General features: G+C 54.0%; 6 protein-coding genes across 6 annotated transcripts; 3 read left to right on the top strand and 3 right to left on the bottom strand.

Moving 5' to 3' along the window:
• Positions 1 to 842: 842 nt before the first annotated feature.
• CPAR01_05325 (Sodium:dicarboxylate symporter family protein) lies at positions 843 to 2,371 on the top strand (the record flags this gene model as incomplete). The annotated part of the gene is made up of 2 exons (XM_060489604.1): positions 843 to 1,137; positions 1,206 to 2,371. 2 exons carry the CDS (start codon positions 843 to 845, stop codon positions 2,369 to 2,371), a joined length of 1,461 nt encoding a protein of 486 aa, XP_060351070.1.
• Positions 2,372 to 2,923: 552 nt separating this feature from the next.
• CPAR01_05324 (uncharacterized protein) lies at positions 2,924 to 5,275 on the bottom strand (the record flags this gene model as incomplete). Its single annotated transcript, XM_060489603.1, has 2 exons — positions 2,924 to 4,205; positions 4,287 to 5,275. The coding sequence occupies 2 exons, from the start codon at positions 5,273 to 5,275 to the stop codon at positions 2,924 to 2,926; spliced, it is 2,271 nt and encodes a 756-aa protein (XP_060351069.1).
• Positions 5,276 to 6,484: 1,209 nt separating this feature from the next.
• Positions 6,485 to 11,198, bottom strand: CPAR01_05323 (uncharacterized protein; the record flags this gene model as incomplete). The annotated part of the gene is made up of 4 exons (XM_060489602.1): positions 6,485 to 6,655; positions 6,787 to 10,887; positions 10,957 to 11,068; positions 11,131 to 11,198. The coding sequence occupies 4 exons, from the start codon at positions 11,196 to 11,198 to the stop codon at positions 6,485 to 6,487; spliced, it is 4,452 nt and encodes a 1,483-aa protein (XP_060351068.1).
• A 701-nt stretch (positions 11,199 to 11,899) lies between these two features.
• CPAR01_05322 (uncharacterized protein) lies at positions 11,900 to 12,775 on the top strand (the record flags this gene model as incomplete). Its single annotated transcript, XM_060489601.1, has 3 exons — positions 11,900 to 12,065; positions 12,132 to 12,297; positions 12,400 to 12,775. The coding sequence occupies 3 exons, from the start codon at positions 11,900 to 11,902 to the stop codon at positions 12,773 to 12,775; spliced, it is 708 nt and encodes a 235-aa protein (XP_060351067.1).
• Positions 12,776 to 17,029: 4,254 nt separating this feature from the next.
• CPAR01_05321 (uncharacterized protein) lies at positions 17,030 to 17,731 on the bottom strand (the record flags this gene model as incomplete). Its single annotated transcript, XM_060489600.1, has 1 exon — positions 17,030 to 17,731. The coding sequence occupies one exon, from the start codon at positions 17,729 to 17,731 to the stop codon at positions 17,030 to 17,032; it is 702 nt and encodes a 233-aa protein (XP_060351066.1).
• Positions 17,732 to 19,365: 1,634 nt separating this feature from the next.
• On the top strand, positions 19,366 to 19,938 carry CPAR01_05320 (HMG box protein; the record flags this gene model as incomplete). The annotated part of the gene is made up of 3 exons (XM_060489599.1): positions 19,366 to 19,426; positions 19,624 to 19,841; positions 19,909 to 19,938. 3 exons carry the CDS (start codon positions 19,366 to 19,368, stop codon positions 19,936 to 19,938), a joined length of 309 nt encoding a protein of 102 aa, XP_060351065.1.
• Between the last annotated feature and the right edge of the window lie 2,618 nt (positions 19,939 to 22,556).

The raw sequence follows: 22,556 nt of genomic DNA, 5'->3' as shown, positions 1-22,556 counted from the left end.
TCAAGCTTCATTGTCCTATCTCTTGTCGTCCGGTACCCTCCCTTTGGGCGATCCAGAAAAGTTCTCCTGGCCAGCCCACTCTTCCGATTCGACCTTGCCTCTGCCAATGCTGCGTCGCAGTTTTCCACCCCATAGCATCCCAGTCACGCACGCACCTGTACTGTCTGACTTCCTTCTCGTTCTCCAAGGTCCTACGCCGGTGGCCAGTCGCCCAACCCTTTGCACGGTCGTGTGTAGGAGACTTGCAGTCTTAATCCAGACCTGCGGATTGACCAAGACACTAAGACCCATCTCTCCTTCATCGACGCGCGACTGGTGGGTAACGCGGGGATGGAATGGATCCTCTTACACCTTCCTTTCGTGTGAAAGATGCCAACAGCTGTGCCCTCCCCCAGTTCTGATATCCTTCTTGGCGGGTGAGAGATACGCGTGCCCTATCTCGTCCTTGGTGAAATCCCCAACCTGGTGGCCTGGCGCACCCTCCAGTCCCCAGCGGAATTGCCCACGCGAGCTTCCTCTTATTCGGCCCCTTCCCAAGATATGGCCGATTAGAGCTTTGGCATCGTAGGCTAGCCAGCCCCTGCTCGCCACACTGATAGACAAGACTCTCGGTGCAACCCAGGTTCAGCATGACCCACGAGCCGGGTGTTCTTCACGTATATATCCCTCGCTCGAGTCGCGGATCAGGGTCGATGGAACTTCTTCTCTCGTCCTTCTTCCTCTCAGCGTGGTAGCGATCTTGGTACGGCTCGTTGTCCAGTATCTTGTGACTCCGTCTCCAGGCAACCCCGTTGTTTCGCCAACATCTAGACACATTACCTCCGTCCACAAGGCAGCTCAAGATGGAGAAGTCAGAGTATGGCACGGCCGACAAGGCCGTCCGAGAGAACTCAAACTCCTCGATGGATCAGGTCCAGCACCAGACCTCCATCACATCGGAGGTGTCGGTCCACGAGAAGAAACCGTGGTGGCACCCGGTCATCGAGCCTGGTTCCGCCGTCCAGATCATCATTGCCGCCGCCATCGCCGTCGGTATCGGTTTGGGCGTAAAGACTGCGCACCCAGATATCCCCGCAGCCGCCACGACCATTCTCATCATCCCCGGTAACCTTTGGTTGCGGTCTCTGAAAGCCGTGGGTATGCTGGTCCTTGCTCCTGTGCGGCTGCATCAGACACGTTGAGCGTTGCAGCTAACAATAAATCAGTCCTGCCCCTCATCGTGACAGCAATGGTCCTCGCCGTCCAAAAGCTCAAGGAAATCTCCCACGGCGGTGCCAAGCTCGCAAAGTGGACAATCGGCTACTACGTCATCACAACCATCGTAGCCATCGTCCACTCTATCATCATGACCTCCCAAGTTTGGGCCCGCCTCATGACAGTCGCCTCGGCAGAGTCCATCGCCACGGACAGCATGTCCGCGAAAGACCAGGAGTCCTACGAGGAGAGGAAAGATCAAGACATTCCTGCCACCGTCACCGAGCTCTTCAACTCCCTCATCCCAGCCAATGTCGTCGACGCCCTCGCCTCTGATCATCTCCTCGCCGTGCTCGTCAGCGCAGTCGTGATTGGCTACCTCATCGACAACCGCGACGGCCAATCCTCCCTCATCAAGGCGGCGCGCGAGGTCGAGGCCCTCATCATGATCATCATTACCTTCCTCATCAAGCTCGCCCCCATCGGTGTCTTCTTCCTGATTCTGCCAAACATGTTCAAACTCGACATTAACGATATCGGCGTGAACCTCGGCATCCTCATGGGCGGCGCCATCAGCTCCATGTTCTTGCACCTCTTCATCATTCTCCCCCTTATCTTCTTCGCCTTCACCCGCCAGAACCCATACACCCTCTGGTTCAAGTGCTCGCCCGCCTGGTTGACGGCGTGGGGAACCGCGTCCTCGGCAGCGACCCTCGCCGTCACCATGAAGTGCTGCCGTCAGACGCTCAAGGTCCCCGAGACGGTCACCAAGTTCGCCGTGCCCCTGGGTTGTCTCGTGAACATGGACGGAACCGCTATCTACTTCCCGATTGTAGTGGTTTTCCTCGCTCAGACCCAGGGTCATGTCCTTAACGCGGCCGACTACATCATCATCCTGTTGCTGTCGACTCTGGCTTCCATCGGCACCACCCCAATCCCGAGCTCCTCCCTCGTTTTGACGGTTATGATCTCATCGAGCGTGGGTATTCCCCCAAGCGGAATGTACGGTGTTGTCGTAGCCATCGACTGGTTCATCGATCGATTCCGCACTGCCACCAACGTTAGCGGCGACTTGTTCGCTGCTGTGATTGTTACTAAGATGACTGGTATTACCGATCCTGTCGACGGCTCTGAAGTTGTTGAGGAAGAAGTCAGGCACAATGATGAGCGCGTTTAAGTTACTTGCGTGTAGAAAGTGTATGAGTAAAACAGGGAATACAATCGAATGAATATCACTCTAGCTGAAACTTGCAAAGCATCGAGCCACGATGAATGCACCAGAGTAGCCTTTCTGTGACTTGTGTTTTCTTTCGTGGCATGGTCGGTATATAAAGCCAATGATCCCGGCTAAAATTGGGTTGCCGATGCCCGGTATCGCGCGGCCAAAGAGTCGCAAGGCCGCATCAAAACGAAGACAGCTTGATGGCCCTACGCCGAGCCGATTAAGGAGCATCTTGCTGACTGGGGATGACATGCCATCTATTCGAGTGCTTCCATTGGCGGACCGGGGTGTTGGACGGCCAGTTTTCAACTTGCCGATGAAAGTGTTATTCATGTGAGTGAGCTTGGAACCTCAAATCATTGCTCTGATATTCAACTCGAAGCGCCTCGCTAACTAGACATCTCACAAAAGTTCGCTATGCAAAACGCTCCAAGTCCGCTCTGAAACGAATAAGAGCCAAAAGCAAAAGCACAAGCTTACCCAGAAATGCAACTCTCGATACCCTCATTACCAGCCCATCTTCCTCCTTTTAGCCTTATCATGCCAAGCCCTTACCTTGCTCTCCTTCTCTGCCGTCTCGATCCTCAACCACCCATAATCATCGTCAAACCCAAGACCCTCGTTCGCAGCGTACTCCTCACGCGTACGCTTCCGGCTCTCAAGATGCCCCTTGGACCGATACTTCACGTCATCGGCCCCACCCGTCCGGGCCCTCCACTGCGTCCGAAGAAGCGGCGGATCCGCCAGGCCAGCTGGGGGATTCTCGGTCCTCCAAGTCTTGATGACGTTTATGGTGGGACATATTATCCCATATCTGTTCGTGTCCGTGTTAGCTTCGTAAGTGAGCAACATGTCGTGATATGACCGGTTTTGCAGGTTATGGGGTGGCTGTGCTTCAAAATACCGACCTCGAATCTGCGCCCCGGTTACAGGGTCCAGGATGTTTCTGCAGATGCTTATTGGCTTCATCTCCAACTGCTGGTCGTCGGTGATGCTGCTACGCCCGTCGGTCGTGGACCAGGCGCCCACCCATTTCTTACTGCCCCCATGGTACTTAGCCCCCGGCCACCACGGCATCGGTGGCCAGCGCTCCCACATCTTGTAAGGTCGCGTGCCGATGTAATGCCCGCCTCTTACCGCTGACGGCAGTTCGGGACTTACTCGCGTGACGGGCTGAAAATACCTTAGCTTAGAGTCAGTAACGAGGAGAATCTGCTCTCTCTTTTGGTTGTCGGGGTCCAGAATATACCCCTCCCGGGGTATACTTCCATACACTCTCATCTTGAAGACTTGTCTTCCTTCCTCCAGCCAAAGGTTTGCATAAGGTTCTTCTGGTGAGGGTGAATTTTCGCTGGGTGTTCTCTCTCGTGCGATCGCTTCATTATTGGACTGAGTACCCGAAGGACCTGGCTGGCCGTTTCGCTCTGAAGAGGCCTCGCGGCTGGAATGAAACGTCGTTACCGGGTCTGACGGTTCACGGGGCTTGTCAGGGCGCGTAAAGGTAATCACCTCGGTGCCGAAGTAGTCCGCGATGAGGTAGAGCATCTCGTGGTACGCAGCCTCTTTGGGTAGGCCAGCGTCCCGCTCGTTCCTGTTGAGGCAGCGTATGAGATCTAGAGGGCCCCATTCCTTGATTTTGTCCTCGGACACGTTCGTAGCTGAGTCCACGAGGAGTTGACAGTACATCCGGAAACGGGGTGAAGCTGGGTCCGAGAGCTGGGAATGAAACCAGTTGGCCAGTCTGCCCTTGATAGTTTTGGCGAGATCACACCGGTTGTGAACAAGGACGCTGTAAGAGTTAGAACGGGTTCTCAGTAATGACGGTCTGGGTCGAAACAAAAGAATAAGTGTGGGAGAGGGGGGGACTTACGAGAGAGAATACCACAAACTATCCTCACCCTTCGGCACAGGGCTCGCGAAGAAGGTGTATGGGAGGAGCTCCTCCTCACTTTCTCCCTCTTTCTGTGGAATGACGCCGTATAGCATCGGATCTTTACCCTTTCCCTTTGGACTTCTTGCCTTTCCTTGCGTATTGTTGCTCTCCTCATGCTCGGCGTCATCCTTTCCCTGCTCCTCGGTATTCTTATCCCGCATTACTGCGTCTTCTTCCTGCTCTCCACTTTCTTCTTCTTCTTCCTCCTCATCATTTTCTCCCTCATCGTTCTCGTCATCCGTCTCGACCTCGTGAAACTCAGGATCGTTGCCCTTAAATCGGAAATTCGTCCTAGCCTGAAACCCATAACAAGCAACAAGATCTTGCCATTCCTCGGCCTCCTTTTCTCGCGCATCCCGAACCATGTTTTTCGTCGCCATCCACGTCTTACCCATCTTCCGATGATCTCGCGCCCGATCGTCCCTCTCCTTCTGTCTATCAGGCCCATACGTCGCATCGAAAATAGTCTTCGTCGCAGGAGTAGGCACATTCTGATCCCAGTTGGCAATCGTCAAGTCAACCGGCGCATCGTCACAAGTACCATTAGGCTTCCAGTGACTGATCCACGTATTCTCAAATATCTGCCAATCTTCGTGCTCGGGCCGCCGGATCCCGGAAATTGTGTGGATGGCTGACCGGACCCGTCTGCTAGCCTCGAGGAACCGCCGGTGGCCGACGGACCCGAGCTGGAACTCGAGACTTTCCTCACAGATTTTGGCAATCAAACGGTTGCACCAGTGCACGAACTCGTGAGCCGGCGGCCGGACTGCCGGTATGGCGGCATCTCTGCTGTGTAAGCCTAGAATCTTGTATGCGAGATCCACGTCCCCGTCGTCTGAGGCGCACCCGAGAATCACTCCAATCTTGGGATATGCTGTGGCCCCTGTCGGTGCGACCCACTGTTGAAGAGCGGCGGCGGCAGCCATTCTGTCAAATGTGTCTTGGTGATACGGTGTTCGTGTAAGATACGGTGTAAATTGTAATCGGCTGAGAGAACCTTGTGGGAGCCCGTCGAATCGGCTGTATGAGGATGTCTAGATCTTCGTTGAAACCTCTAGTATTGACAGTGTTCTTCTTTACAGTCCTATTGATTGCCGGTAATCAATCTTTCTACGTTGGGATTGTGTAATGACCTCGATTTTCGATGTGTTTCCGTCGTTCTTGCTCTTGTTCAAGTAGGAAACATACAGCCTGCCCGTACTGCGAGCACCAGACATCTCTGCCCCTATGTCCAAAGAGACCTTACAGAACTGCGAAAGAAGATATTGTATTCCGAGGCAAAGGAGGGAAAGACCAAGCTAACAATGATGGCTTAAGAGTATTGTGCTACTCATGAAAGCCGTTGCAGAGTCCTCAAAGGCTTCAAGAACAACAAGATTATAGACACAAGGAGATCACATCCAAGTGAGGCTGGTCCGTCACCTGACTTATTACACCCTCGATTAGAGCAATACCAATGGAAAGAAATGAATAAATCAGCATTGTGCGAGGTAGCATTAAATACAGTGTAGGGCACTTGACGATGTCCAGACTTAGAGACAGCACAATGTTGGCCAGAGAAAATCGCAAAGTTGAAGACTCACGCCACACTATGCACATGACCTTAGAAAGTCCCTAAAGGTAAACAAGAGAACCATATGTATTCAGAAAAAGATACCTCTAAGGTGCCTCTATCCCAAGCACGCCATGCATGCAGAATCCTTTGCAAAGCCCCATCTTGTTCTCTTCCAGTCCCAAGAGTAAAGTGCCCAAAAGATGTCAAAAAACTCCGTCCTCAAGTTCGCTCCGTTGTCACCACGACCATCATCCGGTGCCATCCCCGTCGGATCTCTTCTCACCAAAAGGTGGCAATCGACGTCCCTGGGCAGTATGCTACGCCGCCGCGCTCCGAGGATCCTCCCATGTTCCCTTTCATCCATCGAAGAAATCAATACAAAGAACCACTCGTCATAACCCAGCGTCCGAGGATGAATGCTAGGTCGGCAAAGGGCCCCCAGGCCAAGGGTGACAAAAGCACAAAAAACTCCTCAAAGACACCCCCTTCTTCACAAAGGAGGCTTCGGGTATTGTGTAATGCTCGTACAATATTCCTCCACAACCCAACCCCTCCACACAAGCTCTCCCTCTGTCTCTCTCTACCGGCGTTCCGGGCCCTCCCACTTCCTCTTCGCGCCTCCGCCGCCACCACCAGTCTCATAGCTCAGGTCAACGCTCCAAAGCGAATCCCAAACCACGCTCTTCTTCGTCGGACTCTCGACGCTGACCCCGCTCCTCTGACGCTGCAGCCTCAAGGGCGATCGAGCTTTCTGACCGAAATCAGTGAGAAGGCGGTTAAACCTCGGATGGGGAGGGAGAGAAAGAGACACAGAGAGAGAAACGGGGGAGGCTTTTTCTTGCTGGTCTAGGGGCCAACGAGAGAATCGATCATGTTCCGTACCTCGGGCGACCTGGGTCTATCGGCCTGACCCTCTTCCGCAAGCGGGCTCGATGCCTGCCCTACCTGTCCCGACTGCTCGTGTCCATTCGTCGACGGTCCCACTTGTCCTTCTTCAGGGTGGTTCGTCTCGGTCGGCGTATCCGGAGCGACTGCGCGAAGAGAATTTGTCTCGCTGCCCAAAGCGTTACCCTTGAGGAGTGCCGCGCCGCCGCCACCTACAGCAAAGGGGAGAGCCCGTTTCGAGTTGGAGCTGCTCCGACGGCTCTCTAGGCTCTTGCTAAGCGCCTTGCTAACGCCTTCGATGCTATGGGTGTTGGCGCGCTGCTTGTCCTTGCCATTTGTCTGCGCGTGTGTGTGCATGTCCGCCATAGCCTCGACATTGTTCGTTGCGATGGTAGACTTGCCCAGCCCAGGCGTTGCGGGCGCGCCGGGCTTGTCCTCGTGCGCATCAATCAGGTACCACCGCAGACCATCGGAAAGCTGGAAGGGGTTATCGTCCTCTTCGCCATTAACCGAGTCGGTATCGGGGAGTTGCTTATGCATGCTTTTTGAAAGATCCACGACGCGCTCCTGTACCCTTGTGATGCGAGCCACGAGCCACTCGCGGGATCGCAGACGATGGGCATCTGTCTCCCGCAGAAAGTAGTGAGGAAAGCCAACATTGAAAGCAGCCCATGCGCCAGCCGTCTGGTTTCGGGTGGGCAAGAACAAAGCGAGGTCGCCTTCTTTGAAGTGCTTGAAGGCAATCTTCTCGTGCGAGTCCCGCTGAAGGGTGTGCGCCTTCTCCCTGTACGCGCGCGCGTCTCGCTGGAGTTTCCGGGCAAGGTGCTCAACATCCTTGACACGCTTGTAGACCGTCTCAGCAAACAAATCCATGTCGAACGTGCCCAGCCGTGTCATGAAAGCCTCGTATTTCTCGGTCTCTGCGTCGGCATCATTGCTATTCATCCAGTACAGCAACTCAAGGTCGGTGCTGTCGGCCAGAGTGCGACTGGTGAGCATGCCGGAGCGGCGAATCGTGGACTGACTAGGATCAGACGAGTCGTTTGCGGCGTGGTATTGGCTCATGGTGCCCCTCTCGGACCTAGGAACCTTTTGGATTGTCATGGTCGCGTCCTGCCGAGTGACTGAGAAGCCCAGTCGCTCCAACAGCCGGCACAATCTGTCGTTCTGAGAGTAAAGACGCTGTGTCAAATCCTTAGTCTTCTCAGATCTAGACTCAAAGTGACCAAGCACAGCTGAGAGCTTAGACTGAGACTTCTCAATCTTCTCCTTGTAGAGTCGCAACTCTTCCTCGAGGCTGCCGACTTGGGATTGTCTGGAGGCAAGCTCCTCGGCGATAGAACTGATTCGTCCTTCTTCCTCGTCGAGCTTCTTCCTCAGGCTCTCCGAGCCCGTCTCGCCATCGGCAATCTTGGCACGAAGCTGATCAAGCTGCTCTCGGCCCTCGGCGGCCTCCTTTTCAAGAGCAGTCACACGAGCCTTCTCTCCCTCCAGATTTTCCTTCAGGTGCCGGGACTTGTCTTCTTCGGAAGTAAGTTTGTTCTTCGTTTCAGAGATTGTGGCCTTTAGGTTCTTGATCTGCTCGTCAGCTTGTTCCAGATCGGCCTTGAGAATTGATCGGTCGCTCTCGAGGGTCTTCATATTAGCGGTAACATCAGTAGCCCGGTAGATGAGTGCGTCGATGAGATCGTTGAGGTCCTCGGTAGTGTCGTCGTTCGGCGACAGCTGGTCGTGAACATCGCGTAGCGCCTTCATTTGTGTCTCAGCCATCTCTTGCGTAGTGCCCAGTACCTTGGCAAGCTTTTTGGCCTCGTCGTTGGCGGTCTGCAGCTGCTTGTCGAGAGACTCATTTTGTTCCCTTTGGAGTCGTGCCTCGTTGCGTAGGAAGTCGACTTGGCCCTGAGTCTTGAGGGACTCATCCTTCTGTTCTTTCTGTAGCCTTTCGACCTCAGCCTCTAGCTCGTGCATTCGCTCAATGTAGGTAGCCTTTTCGTTTTCTCTCGACTCGCCAAAATTCTCAATCTCATCTTCGGTGTCTTCGATACGGGCCTTGAGTCCCTTGATCTCGTTCTCCAGGGACTTGCGCTCTTCGACAAATTCCCGCTGCAGGGCCTCCATGTTCTCGAGAAGCTCCTTCTTCGTGGAGTTGGCCTCTTCCATTCGGTCCTTGACGTCGTCGTGCGCTGTAGCCCGGACGCTGAGGTCCTTTTCGAACGCCGCCGATTTCTTTTTCTCGGCATTGAGCTCGCTTTCAAGGTGCTGTATTCTTTGCTGGACCTCATTATCGTTGGATGATTGACGCTGATCCAGTTCGCTCTCTAATTGCTGCACTCGCTTCGCCAAAGCCTCTGATTGATCAGATGCCCGACGAGCATTCAGTTCACCTTCGAGCTGTTGTATCCTCTGCAAAAGCGCTTCTGAGTTTCCTGTAGAGCGTCGATGGTCATCAACTGTCGCTGTCGACCTGACGGAGTTGGTCGAATCGTTCCTCTCGTGTCCGAACAAGCCCCCAATACCAGGTCGAGAAGCTGCGCTTTGTCTGTGAAGCAAGTCTTCCAATCTTCGTACACGGCTCTCCGCCGTTTTCAACTTGCTCTCGAGCTTCGACTTGTCGTCTTGGAGGCTGCGCAGTAATTCATCATCGCCACGGATCATCAAGCCACTTCGTCCAAGGGCGGCTTCATGGACACTACCATTCTTGAAGGCCTTCAACCTCTTCGACTGCTGCTTCGTAGGGCTGCTCAACTCATTCACAAGCTTCATCACATCCTCAATGATATCCACTTCGGCTTGTTGCTTCTGGAGGTGCTCCAGGAATTCTTCCAGGTCCCGCTTGACCATGCTGGGCCATGTCTCCTCTTCGCCGAGCAAGTTGACCTCGAGCCCAAGTACGTTTGCCTCAGTCTTGTCTGACCCGTACATGCTGCCGACCATCTTGTGCCACTTCCTCCGTCTCTTTGACTCCTCGTCCTGGAACAGTGCCATCTCGTTGGCCAGTGTCGACGAATCCGTCTTGATCTTGTCGGACCACTCCCGGCGCCGAACGGCTTCGGAGACGAAAGAGGCGTACATGTACGGGAGCTGGTGAATGAGACGCAAATAGTCAAAGGTCGTCATGTCGTCCTCGGCTTGGTTCAAGACATTAATCTGATTTTTAACGCTGCTGTGTAATGTGGTGATCTCGGTGATGTTGCGCATAAAACTAATTGAATCGGCCGATATGGCGTTCCGTGCCTGCGTGACATAGAGCAGCATATCATCCATCTCCGCGGAGCGTTTCTTCAAGCTTGGAATGAGGCGTGACGTGTGGTTCTCCGCCGTCCGCGAGGCTTGAAGGACGTTGGGCTGCGTATCCTGGTACTCCAAGACGACGTGGTAATCAGTCTCTATCTTCTTGGCCACGGCTTCGACATCCTGGAGCAACTGCTGCGCCTCGCCACTATGCGACAGCGCCGAACGACCAACAAGGCTGTCAAAGTCCCCTATCAGCTGCTCAAGTCCGCCATACATCATTTTCGCGGCCTTCTCCAGATCCGTCGCCTTGGTGGTGAACTTTTTCAAGGATGTCGGCGCCAACCGTCCAGACTTCTTCGCAGTGTCGATCTCGATCAGGTCTTCCAGCGTCGTCGTCTTCTTCTTGAGATCCCTGGAGGTCATGAAACGCACCATGGCAGCAGAGATGGGCACACTGCGCGCCACGGTGAGGTAGTGCTCCCAGTTCTCGGCAAGCTGCTCGTACTCGCCCAGCGCAGGTTCTACCCATTTCTTGAGCTCGGCGTACTTGGGTTCAATCTGTTTCACACTGATCTCCAGATTGGCCACGGCTGCATCGAGGCATTTGACCATGACGTCCATTTCGCTATACCGCTCCTGAATCTCGGCCGTCATACGTGCCGAGTCATCGACGATGCCACGGGCCCATGCCTGGCGCTCCTTGTAGAGGGCCTGCCATTCTGATAGAACACGAATATTGCCTATGTAGTTGGGGGCGTTCGGAACAGCATATCGCTTAGGAAGGGGGAGCTCGGACTTTGGAGACGAGGCGACGTTGGGGGAGTTTGGTTGCGATATTCGAATATCGTAGATGTAGATCTCGGTCTGCGCCAGCAGGTCAGCTTCAAGGTCTCTCTCTCTCTCTCTGACCCGTAAATAGGAGGGGCGTCGTACTTCCTGGTGAAGAGTCTGCAGCTTGACACTCCGCCCTTGGGCAGTCAAAGCAACAACCTGGTGCGCCGGAATCGACGTATGCCTTGCGATCCAGGCTTTGAGGTCATCGAGCCTGCGAATGAAGCTGTTAGCCTGCTTTCTCTCTGTCTCACAAGGAGGCAAAACCTGACATACGCAGAAAACTGTGTCGTGTCCACCTGCAGACGCTGGCCCGTATGGGCTATCAACACCTGCGTCGCCATCCCCGGAACATCTCCGAAGAGAAGAAGAGCTGCGACAGCCTAGCCTGCAGTCCGGTCTTTGCAGCAATAGTTTCAAGGGTTTGGCGTAGCTATGTGTTAGAGTCGACAAAGGCCGTCGCCCGGTAAAATCGTACGATACGCGCGCGCAAGGAAATCGCTGTCGTCGTTTGACTCGTTGCGTCGTCTTCGTCGTCGTTGCAAAGGATCCGAGAGAAAGACAGAAGTATGCACGAACGTCGGTTGTTGCAAAAGCGCAAAGGCGGTTCGTTCGCCAGGTTCCAAGACGTGACCGCTGAGGCGCCCTACAGAGCTCGTGCAGGCTGCAAACCCACTAAAAACCTTTGGGAGGCATAGCGTGACGCCGCCTCGTGATGCCTTGAGTCATTTGATTGGACAGTCATACAGCACCAGCCACTGATAAGATAACGGCTCCAGGAATGGGGCTGACACCCATGGAATGGAAGACATGCCGCGCCGCACCCGCCACAACTTTCATACTCAGTTCCTACCTTACTCCACCATCCATCCGGATCCGAAGCCAAAAGCCGCCGAGTTTCCGTGAGTTCGGGGGTTTTTGAATGCGATTCTGAGTGAGAGTCGCGCGTCGCGTCCGGAGGGCGGAGCGGTGACATTTCGGACACCGGGCTCATCCCATACAAACCTGAATTTCTGCCATCTGATGGTAGAAGTCATTTTCGACCATGGATGAGCTACCAAATCGAAGCCTTTCGACAGCAAACAAAGCCGATCAAGTGCCCACCCTTTTACTTTCCAATGACGAGCAGCGCGTCCTTGCTCTTTACGATGAGCTTCGCGACCTCGAGATCAAGGTCGCTCTGGTGAAGGCACAACAGAGCCATGTCTCAGGTACACACTTCCCATATCAAGACGACCGACAGTGTCAAAGTCCGCATTGCTAACGGGTACAGATAGACTCAACAACACCAAGCACAGAAGAAAATGTGAGAAAGGCTCAGCAGGACGCGTCGACGGCGCGTGCGGGATGGCTTCTGAGGAACAATATCACGGATAGTGTCATGACGGCCAACCCCATCCTCAAAGCTGTCCATGGGAGCACACAGTCAACGCCCATCGAAACGTACGTCCATCCTTGATTCTGTGCTCACAAAATCACTATCATTTTATCCATGATTAAACTATGACCTCTAAACTTTGGTGTCTGAGTGCTAACAGGAAGCAGTGACCTCCTACCACACATCCGCTCCCGCGACAACGTCTCTGTCGCCCTCGCCAACAAATCAGAAGACATCCGCAGCCTCATCAAGCAGCTGACTGAGGTGGAAGCCGAGAGCCTACGAGTCGGCCGGAAAAACGTGGAGCTCACAGCCGAGATCCTCAGGCTTACTGAGGATGCGGAAAAGAGAAATGCGGGCGAGACTGACGACTCCGCCGTGCGGGCGGAGATAGCCAGACTTGAAGCCGAGATGAAGGCGAGCATACGGCGGTGGAAAGTTATGAAAGGCACCGCCAGCGCTGTGGTCGTTGGCAGCGGCGTAGACTGGTCCAGAGATGAAGCGCTGCGCGAGGTTGTACTGGACCCCGAATATGACGAATAGTGAAAAGCTTGCTAGACCTTGGAGATCAGAAGCTCACATTGGCCCACGATACGCATGGGGCAGGGTGGACAGAGGCACCTGAGCGCCGTGGGGAGCTGCGGGCAGCCGCCTAGAATCCAGGTATGGACATACTCAGGCTCGCAGACCCATCTTATCATGACCACATCATCTCAGGAATCAGGACTCTGAGATGGTGCCAATTACAATGGCGTATTACCACCGGTTTGAGGGGCTCGTCAAATGGAGTGGACCGAAACCCAAGACCTCAGTACGTCGGAACGTTCGCTTCAACCCGCCCTACGCAGGTTGTATGCAGGTACGGACCTCAAGAGGCTCGGTCAAGTCGTGACCGCGGTCTAGGTCGTCGGGCCATACGGTTGGCATTACCAGATCATGGTGCTCGCCCTGCCCTGCGCACGATCGATTTGCTGTTGCTCATAGCAGCGTATCCGTACGGCACGGCATCGGCACCTGAGGGCACCACCCGAAGGCATTTTTTGGTTTTCAAGCTCACCTTCGGCCCCTGCCGGCTCACGAAACTGGACAGGGCTTAGCGGCACCTCGGACGCTATGACCACGGTGTTGTCGAATCACGTGGGTGAGCTTGGCTCCGAGATCTGCTCCTGTGGCCAATGCTTGAGCTTGATCAGCTGCTCTGTCTACCTACCTTATGTAGCTGGATCGCTGGAAACTATGAGATAGCAAAGAATAAAAATTGTCTGATGAAACGCGTTTCAATATCTTCAAGAGGATCCGTAAAACGTCACGGGGCTTGATAAAGCGGTTGTAGTGAGCTCATCCTCTTCCGTTATGGTGACTTTCGCGCGCAAAGTGACAAGACTCGAGAGCTCCCAGACGCCGTGAACAGCTTAAGCGTCGAGATGAACCACGCGTTTCGCGTTTCCATTACATACCCTGTGACAATAAAAGAATCATGCCTTTTAGATTAGATAATCAACGTCACTCAAGGTCCGTCTAGAAGAGGGAAGAGGGAAGGGAAAATGGGACTGGAAGTTGGGGGGAGCTTTGCACTCCCCGTCAGTCAAGCTCTGTGTCTGCTGCGACAGATCAGCCAGGAGGCCCAGGAGGAGTGGAGCATGGGCTCGCGTTGAACTACACAGTCTACACTACACCTCAGTCTCCGACTCTCCATGTACCTCTCGTGTGCAGGTCCTAGGCGTGAGCAGCAAGAGTGTTTGGCTTGGGAGGGGGTGTGTGTGGTGTGTGGGAGAGAGTGATTGAGTGAGAAAGTGGGAGAGCCTTCAGTCAGGGAGGGCCAATTTTTGCCGAGGGACCATCAGGTACAGCACAGTATCAGCAAAACAAAGGCAACCAGACCAGCGAAATTGCCTGGCTCCGTGTATCCGCTGCAAGTCGTCGGTACTTTGCGCACTTTGTTCGCCAGCCCGTTACCACCGCCTTCCCAGTGCTAGCCCAGCCAAACAGGGAACAAGCGGGCAAAAGCAAAATGGCTGGGCCCGACAGCCCTGACTGGAATGGTGAAATGGTGCGGCAACGCCCTCCTACTGGAGTCCTGGGCAGACACGGCTTGTCTGGCTCATGGGCAAAACGCGCTGCTGGCTTGCCAATTTGCAGAGGAGACATGCATTGGGCGTCTTGGGTGCGCGTTGGGTGCATTGGAGCGGGGGACCGTATCGATTGTCGTTGCAGGCATTACCCAGTCTTATGCCTCGAGGTACACGAGGCGCCCGCACACTTTGTGCGTATGACGAAGTATTCCACCCTTCTTTGACGCCGGGAGCGCTGCACCGCCTGGCTGCTGCCCGCTTCGTGGTGTGTCGGTGTTAGAAGACATAGAACAGAGACGAGATAGACACGCCGCTCGCCGTCGGTCTCCGGTCGCCATGCAATCGTCAAGTTCCGCAAATAGTAACGCACCTCTTTCTCCGTTATTTAATGTGAAGCTTACGGCAGGTATCATGCTCAAGCAAACCAGATGTCGTGCTCTGTACGGAGTAGACTCGCTTTCAGCATAGGATGTGTTGAACATAGCTGATCGCTAAATAGTACCTACCAGTAAGCCCTTCGTCGATCACCTGGCGGCGGAGGGTAACTTGGAACAGTATGTACTGCGCAACCACGCATCCGCTGCAGAAGCAGGTTGCTCTAGGAGTGTCCAACAATAGACACTATGGAGGCGGATAGATGATGTAGGAATCGATGGCAGAGGGGAGGCTGGGGAGGTCCCAAGTGTACCGTGAGCTGCGCGTGAGGAGTGATTGGGCGCATTCGCCCAAGCTGATTCCGGAGTCGGTGGACCGCGTTTGGGGTACCTTGGGCCAAGTAGCGGTACAAGACAATCTCGTATGACGGTACATGGGGCGTATGCATGAATCAAGTACCCAGATTCCGTTTCGGCCAGCCTGAATGCCATCCCCATCAGTCAGTCATCATGACTTCCGGTCGTTCCAATGTCACATCTCCCTGAGCAACAGCGTGAGGTGCTTCGCATCACGCCTCGTCACCCGATGCTGAGTTTACGCCTCCGTGCACACCAGCCGACGGTGTGCCCCTGACTGCCAGGAGATCACAGTTTAGCTCGGTTTTTTGGATGAGGTCGATTCTTAGTAATACGATGAGTGGATGCTTCGATAGCGAGTGGTCTAGAGGCGCCCCAGTCAGTTGCTGTAAGCTCCTATGGGCTCAGGGGCTCTCCAAGTCACGTCGAAAGCTGGTGGGTGGCTTCACGCCGGAACTCAGCTAAATGGTGTTGCAATCTGTGCCGCATATGAAAGCCACCATGGGGTCTGCCGTACTGTGTATGTATCTTGTCTGACCGCATGGACCAGCAACCCAGGGCGAGCCGGACACGGAGCGTTTATCGAGAACTCTGAGCCGACGGTGCCTATAGACTTTGGTGCGTTTTGGAGGCGATGTCCTTGGGTGTTGATAGGACAAGCCACTTTGAAGAGGGGAATGCCGCAAAGTGTGTCGAGTGGTGTTTTAGTGTGGATGAAATTGCGCAGCGATGTCCAGGAAGCACAATCACTTACACAGTGTGTGAGAGTGTGTAAGCCAACTTGTTCCTCCATTCTCCAAACATTGAATCCTCCACCACACCACAGGTGCTCCATCGATTTCCCAATATCCATTATCCAGCTGGCCGAGCCTTGTTGTCTTGGTAAACAGCCGAAAGTTGCGAAGGCTTGTCAGCGGAAGACGCTAAGGAGACAACGTCGCGAACATGAGGTCACCAACACCCACAGCCCCAGCAAAGTGCAAGTGATGGACATGTTAGTGTGTCCGAGGTATAGCTTGTCTGCCATGGCGAAGGTTTGCTTTGATGGCGAAGGAAGTGATGTCGTCCCATAGACCTAATTCAAATCGTGCAGACCTCGAATTCCACGGAGAGTTGGCGAAAAGAAGCTTCAACTGCTGTGATCGACCATCCGACATGTTGTACCGAGCAGATGCAACTACCTAATGGAAGAGTCGCCAAGGTGTAAGGGATCTTACTGCCTTGAATTGGAAATGTCGAGGCAACGTTGGCTATTGGACTTCCGTCTTCCCCGTACGGCGTGTTCGGTCTTCAATGTCTGACCGATGTACCTACGGCATGTCTAGCGAACGGGCCCTTGCCATTCAACAGGCGGTAGGGAGGATCGGAAGTATCTTAGCGCTCATGAAGATGACGAAGAAGTGCCTGGTCCAGGCCGAGTGCAGTCGGACGGAGTAGGTGTGCCACTGCACGTCTCTGCGATCTGGGAGTACGAATAGGTACACAAGGTCGTCTCCCTTAGGCTGTCAATGCCTAGTGGTATCGCATCACTGTCGTATGAAGGATGGTATAAGTAGCATGGTATGCTAGGCTAATGGTGCATGCGCGAAACCATCCTCGAATGGATGGGTGATGGCTGGTGTTGAAGAAAGAGGCCGTAGATCCAAATGATAGTTGTCGATAGCATGGGGGTGTAAATGGATAGTAACATGGGATTCGTAAGAAGCTGAAGCTTGACGAGCCAGTAGTCGGTCTCTCACTGCTGGGAACGAAAGCAGTCAGAAATAGAGGGTGAGGGACTGGGAATGGCAACTTGGGCGAGACTGAAGACTGGAGAAGTCGGTTGATGGACGAGAGATGGTCCGTGTGGACAGTGACAGGAGGAAGGGAAGGTGGGGTAAGGTAAGGTAAGGTGGACGGAAAGGAAAGCATGAGATGCTTCAAAAGGAACCTAAGACTGGAAGAGGGAGCGAAGCAAAAGCAGGAGCAGGCACAGGACTCAACCGCACCTCACCTCAGACATTGGCGAAAGAGCCGGCACGTAGCCGTACGTAGCAAGCGGAGAAAGAAGGCGCGACGGCTTTAAAGTACACAGTGCGAAAAGACAATATTAAACCCAGGTACAAAGCGGATGTACAGTACTTCGGTGCGGAGTTTTGCGTGCGCTTTGTACCTGTACAGTACCACATAATAATAGCAGCGGCACACCAAGAGCAAGGACTGTCCGAGGATGGAGTGATTGAAATGGATGGGAAGCGGGCGACAAGCTGGACCAGACCCGAGGGGTTGAGACGAGGACGGAAGGCAAAAGAAGAGCACCGCAGGATGGGCCAGATCCTGCTTCTTTTCCCTGCTTCTGTTATCTGGCCAGGTACGGTTTTGGCTACGGCCACGACCACCTGGACGGATACCTTACATAGTACACCTGAAGCTAAGGCCATTGGCGCCTGCCTTGCAAGATGCTGCTGGATACGCAGTAGGTAATATGTCGCTCCTTCCTTCTCCATCGCGTCGCCAGCGCGTTCGCAACTTCTGATCGCGCATTGTCCACACCTAACTTGGTCTGTTCTGGTTCCGCAGTTTGATTTATTGCCATGGACTTCAATAAACAGGCGAATAGGTTGCGTGCGGACGCACTTGCATACTAAGGTGAAGTATCCGTAAGGTAGGGAGGTATCTTTCCGTACTGATCCAGGTACTGGGGTACTTTCGAGCATGTATCCGTAGCTGGCCGCTTCAAGGTGTGTGTAGTCGTTGTCCCCTGGCAGATGCGACGAGCAGGAAGGGGGTAGGCAGACTCAAGGTGTGAAAGGAACGTGAGGTACTTTGCACGGCAGTCTCTGGTGCAAGGTACCTTTACCTTGTGGGTGGGCGCGGACTGTAACTACCTTAGGAGGGACTTGGACTTCCACGTAGGAGGGGGGGAGGATGATGGGGAGGAGAAGGATGGGGAAAGAAGGGTCAAGCTGGACTCTGGAGCAAAAGGCAAGAGAAGGGAAGGGTGCGCACGTCGACTGTCAGGGAGGGAAGGCGCGCCCACACCCTTTCCCTTCTCATCGCGCCTTCCCCCTCTCTTGCCTCTCTCCTCTTTTGTGCCCTTCGCCTGGTGGGCGGGTGCCCGGTGTGCCCAGTACCAGGCCAATGCCGCCAGTTACCACCCAGTGACAAGTGTTGCCAATGCCAGTGCGCAGACCTCTTTTTTTTTTTTTTTTCTTGCCCGTCGTCTGGTTTGGTACGGATACCTGCCCAGCCTACCCAGACACCCATCCCCTCCTAGCCATTCAGCGTGCAGCAGCAAGCCCAGGCACAGGCGAGGAAGCGACGGGAGGGAAAGCGAAAGTGACAAGCGTCCGCACCTGCGCAGGCCAAAAAAAAAGATGATTTGGAGTGATCCAAGGAGAAAGAGGAGGAGAGCCCGTCCACGGTGACCCCCCTTCCTCCCTCAGTTCTCCCAGTCTCTCACTCAGTCTCGCACACGGTACGAAGTACCACCCCCAGTCCACTCGCCCAGTCGCCAGTCGCAGTCAGTCCTGGCCCCGTCCCAGACTTCCCAGCAAAAACAAGTGCACCCAGGCGCGTTGCTCCCGCACAATCACTCCCCCCATAGTAAAAAGGCTGCTTGGCCCTCCCCCCATACATTTCCCTCCCTCTTCTTCTCCCATACAAATCTCCCACCCAAATCCTCCTCTCTTACAATCCGCACTCTCACAATACCACACTTTACTGCCTTCGCACTCAACCCCGTGAGTACCTGCTGCCCATATACCATTGCCCACTTGCACCATCAACCACCGCAACATACACGCGCAACATCATCCTCTTCTATTTTCACTGTCGCTACAATTTCGATCACTCTGCCTCGATTTGCAACTCAGAAATCGCTTTTTAACAAGTCGATATCGTGGGTGCGATCCGTTGTTGAGCTTCGAACTTTGGCGTGCACCTCTTCGTCTCTTACACGCTCGTCCATCAACCAGCTTCAACCATAGAGCTTTCTAGCTAACAAGAGCTTGACGCGTCCAGATCACCACATCAACACCTCTTTCCACCTCTCAAAAACCTCCTCAGGTATGCTTTACGATCCCTCTTGGACGACTTTGAGCTTCAAATTGCAATTACCTCGCGTTACCGAGCGCAATTGCACTTGCGACTCAACCACCCACACACCCTGGTTCTCGCTGCACCGCGGTCCTCTTGCACTATGGCTTTCCGGCATAACGGCGCGGCGGCTTTGCCGTCAGTCGTCATGTCGCGCCGATTCCATCACATCCTTCACCCTTGGCTCTTCGTCATACCATCACATTCATCTCGACATTAAAGCAGCTTGACTGACCATATTCAAGATACCAAAATGCCTAAGGCCGCGACCAAGCGAGGTGCCGCTAAGGACACCAAGAAGCGCGCGAAGAAGGGTACGTTGCCAAATCGATCCTTGTCTCGAGCCGTTGTGAAATTTGGGCAAGTTTGACGTACAGAGAGGTTGGGCCTGAAGGGAGTCAATAAGATTCCACTGGGCCACGCCTCGGACAACTTTTGACTTGCCCGCTTTGCGCTGCGCCTATCTAGACCACTTTTCTTGCCATGAACATGTAGCTTACATGCTATTCAGACCCCAACGCCCCCAAGCGTGGCCTTTCCGCCTACATGTTCTTCGCCAACGAGCAGCGCGAGAACGTTCGTGAGGAGAACCCCGGTATTTCCTTCGGACAGGTCGGCAAGATCCTCGGTGAGCGCTGGAAGGCCCTCAACGAGAAGCAGCGCGGTCCCTATGAGGCCAAGGCTGCCACCGACAAGAAGCGCTACGAGGACGAGAAGCAGGCATACAACGTAAGACACCCCCAAACCCCCACTCCATCTGGCCGTGTTGTGCTGAAGCTAATTAGTCACTCTAAAGGCCGAACAAGAGGAGGATGAGTCCTCTTGATTGCTGTCTTTCTGCTGCTTCTCAGTCCGAACGGGTGGCGTGGAGTTAGTTTTTGCGCACATCTTTCGGACTTTCCTTGTAACTTTGGGCTCGGCGGTGTATGATGGTATTGAAATGGGTTGCTTTTCTCGTTATTCAGGATCGGCAGGAAGGCGGATTTGAGGCAGGCGAAGCTCTCACGCCGCCCCGCGTCAATAGCAGAGCTGGTCATGCCGCCCGTCGCGGAATGAAACTGTCCACGATTGGGACACAATGACATTTGACGGCTCACACATTGACAAACATACATAACTACCTTTTTGTTCCATCGCAATGTGAGTGAATGTTACAGTGAAGGTGTGTATGGGTGGGTGATGCGCCAATCATGGTAGTATGGTGTTTCTGCCCTTGTTCTCAAGGGTCCTTCCCCAGGTCCAGGGATCTGGGTTGATGGGGCTTAGTTTTGTCCAGCCACTCAAGGGTCTCTATCACTGCGACCCCGTCGTGTCATGGGATTTAGTAAGGCACAGCGACTCGATTGCCATGTTCCGCTCATGCAGATTTGCCTGAAGCCGGTTGGGGATCATATAGACCCGACGGTCAAAGAATGACCAGCTTGAGTGGCCCATGGCCTTGGAGACCTTTCCCTTCTGAGCTGAAGCCGCTTCCGCGATTGCGATTCGAAGTGAGTCGATGGACCTCCTGGGACTCGGTGAGTCGGTGAAGATAGGCCACGGCTGAACATCGGATTTCAGACCTCGAATAAGTGGGGATAAGGTATCTCCATTTCATTCCACCCACCTTACCTAAGGTATCCGTAGGTGCTCTGGCAGGATGGAAGTGAAGGAGGTACGTATCCTGTCTTGGGACGTACCTACCTTACCTCAAGCTGTCTGCCTCCAATCACGGATTCCAATGACAGAAGGATGTCTCAGTCTCAGCACCTCCTCAATCCTCATGCCTTACCCTTCAAGGCCGCGTTTCCCTCCCGATGATCAGACACGGCATGCAGGTGCGAGCCTGGGGAGTTGATGTTGGATGCCTGAGCAGGATGAAACAAGGCTGCTTCTTTCACCCGCCCGAAAGCGTTGGATGTGCTCGTGTACAAACTCATAAAAGGAGCCCATGGCCGCAACAATAGACACTTCGGGCGCCGGCTCCTTCAAACTTCGAATACTAACCAGCCGTGTCGAAAACAACCTTCCCGGTCATCCACCACACTCTGCTAGCCTCACCTACAGCACTGCTACCCACAGACTGTCTGTACTTTGGCACCAATGTATGAGTCTTCGCCGTTCCAGAAACCAAGGACAGCTACCTGCTCTCATCGTCATGGGCTACAGTGAAGGGCAGGCGATTATATCAATGAACACCATGTATCCCTGGCCTTCGCAGCCAGATTTAGTCTATCGAACTCCACCACCAAGCATTGACAATCGCATATCGGGCCAGTGGTTTTTCGTCGCATGAGATGAACCAACGAATGTTCTGCAGCTACTTCTCCCAGGATCTCTCGAGGCTGGGCCCTCCAAAGCCTGCCTGCATTGTGCAGAAACGAAGCGATCACGTCCATACTTAGCCTCCATCTCACCCACCGCAGATTTATTTGCCAAAGATTTCTCTTGGCTAGGCATGTGGCCCGCCGTTGGGGAATGTCTACTCGGAATTCTTGATGCTTCACATCACTTCACATGCTCTACACAGCTGATGCCTGTCAGTTCTATCTCCTCGGTCTGCCTCTTCGCACATTTCGTTCGCTACCATCATCACCCACCTTCGTATCGATCTATCGATGGTATCCTGTCGAGCGCGAGAGACAAGCTGCTCTTCGCAGCAGTGCGTCCGAGCATTTCCAAAGACTTCCATTTCCTCAGATGACCTAGGTGCATCGCACGACCGATCAATTACCTCGACAGTGTACTTTGTATGATTACATTACTGAAATGGTCACCTAGTCGTCGCAATCTGATCTCGATGCCAATGTTTTCTTACGTTCCCCCGGGTCTATGGCGGAAAGGCTCGTAAGGAGAGTTCGTCTGCATTACTTATGCAAGTGCTCACAACCTGGACCTCCACCCCACCGGCTCCGGGCCGGCCTCATTCGTCCGTTGATCCAGGTCGAGCGTTCCTAATGCATGCAGAGGAAAGCATACATGCCCATGGGGCCATCCCCAGCTGTCGTGGCATGCTCTGGCTAGTCGGTGGCCGGATCAATATGTGTTGAGCCCACACTCCCTTCTCTGAGAGCAATCTGACCTACATACGCTCCTCTTTGCCGTTACGGCCCCAGGCCCTCCTTGCGATATCTTGGGTAGCGGTTGCTAGAATCGACCAGATTGCATCGTTTGGCCTGAACCTGTTGACACAAGGATCGTTCACTCGATTTGGTAGTTCGAGGTTTGAGGCGACCAATACCTCGTTGTTTTTGACACACCTTGGGCCTGGCTGGAGACAGACAAGGAAAGACTTGACGTATCTCTCACGAAGAAAAGAACACAACATAGCCAACGTCCAGCGAATTGTGCACGCTCTCGTCCTCCTCAAAATCATAGCTGATCATTGCACGAAGACAACGAAATTCAGACACGTCAGACGCAAGCACCTGGTGTCTGGGCGTGTGCTGCCAACACAGAACAAGA

This window comes from Colletotrichum paranaense (assembly GCF_030867605.1).
Source record: "Colletotrichum paranaense strain IMI 384185 chromosome Unknown Scaffold_4.1, whole genome shotgun sequence".
NCBI lineage: Eukaryota > Fungi > Ascomycota > Sordariomycetes > Glomerellales > Glomerellaceae > Colletotrichum > Colletotrichum paranaense.
The sequence above is the reverse complement of the archived record's forward strand: the minus strand, read 5'-3'. Positions and strand labels throughout refer to the sequence as shown.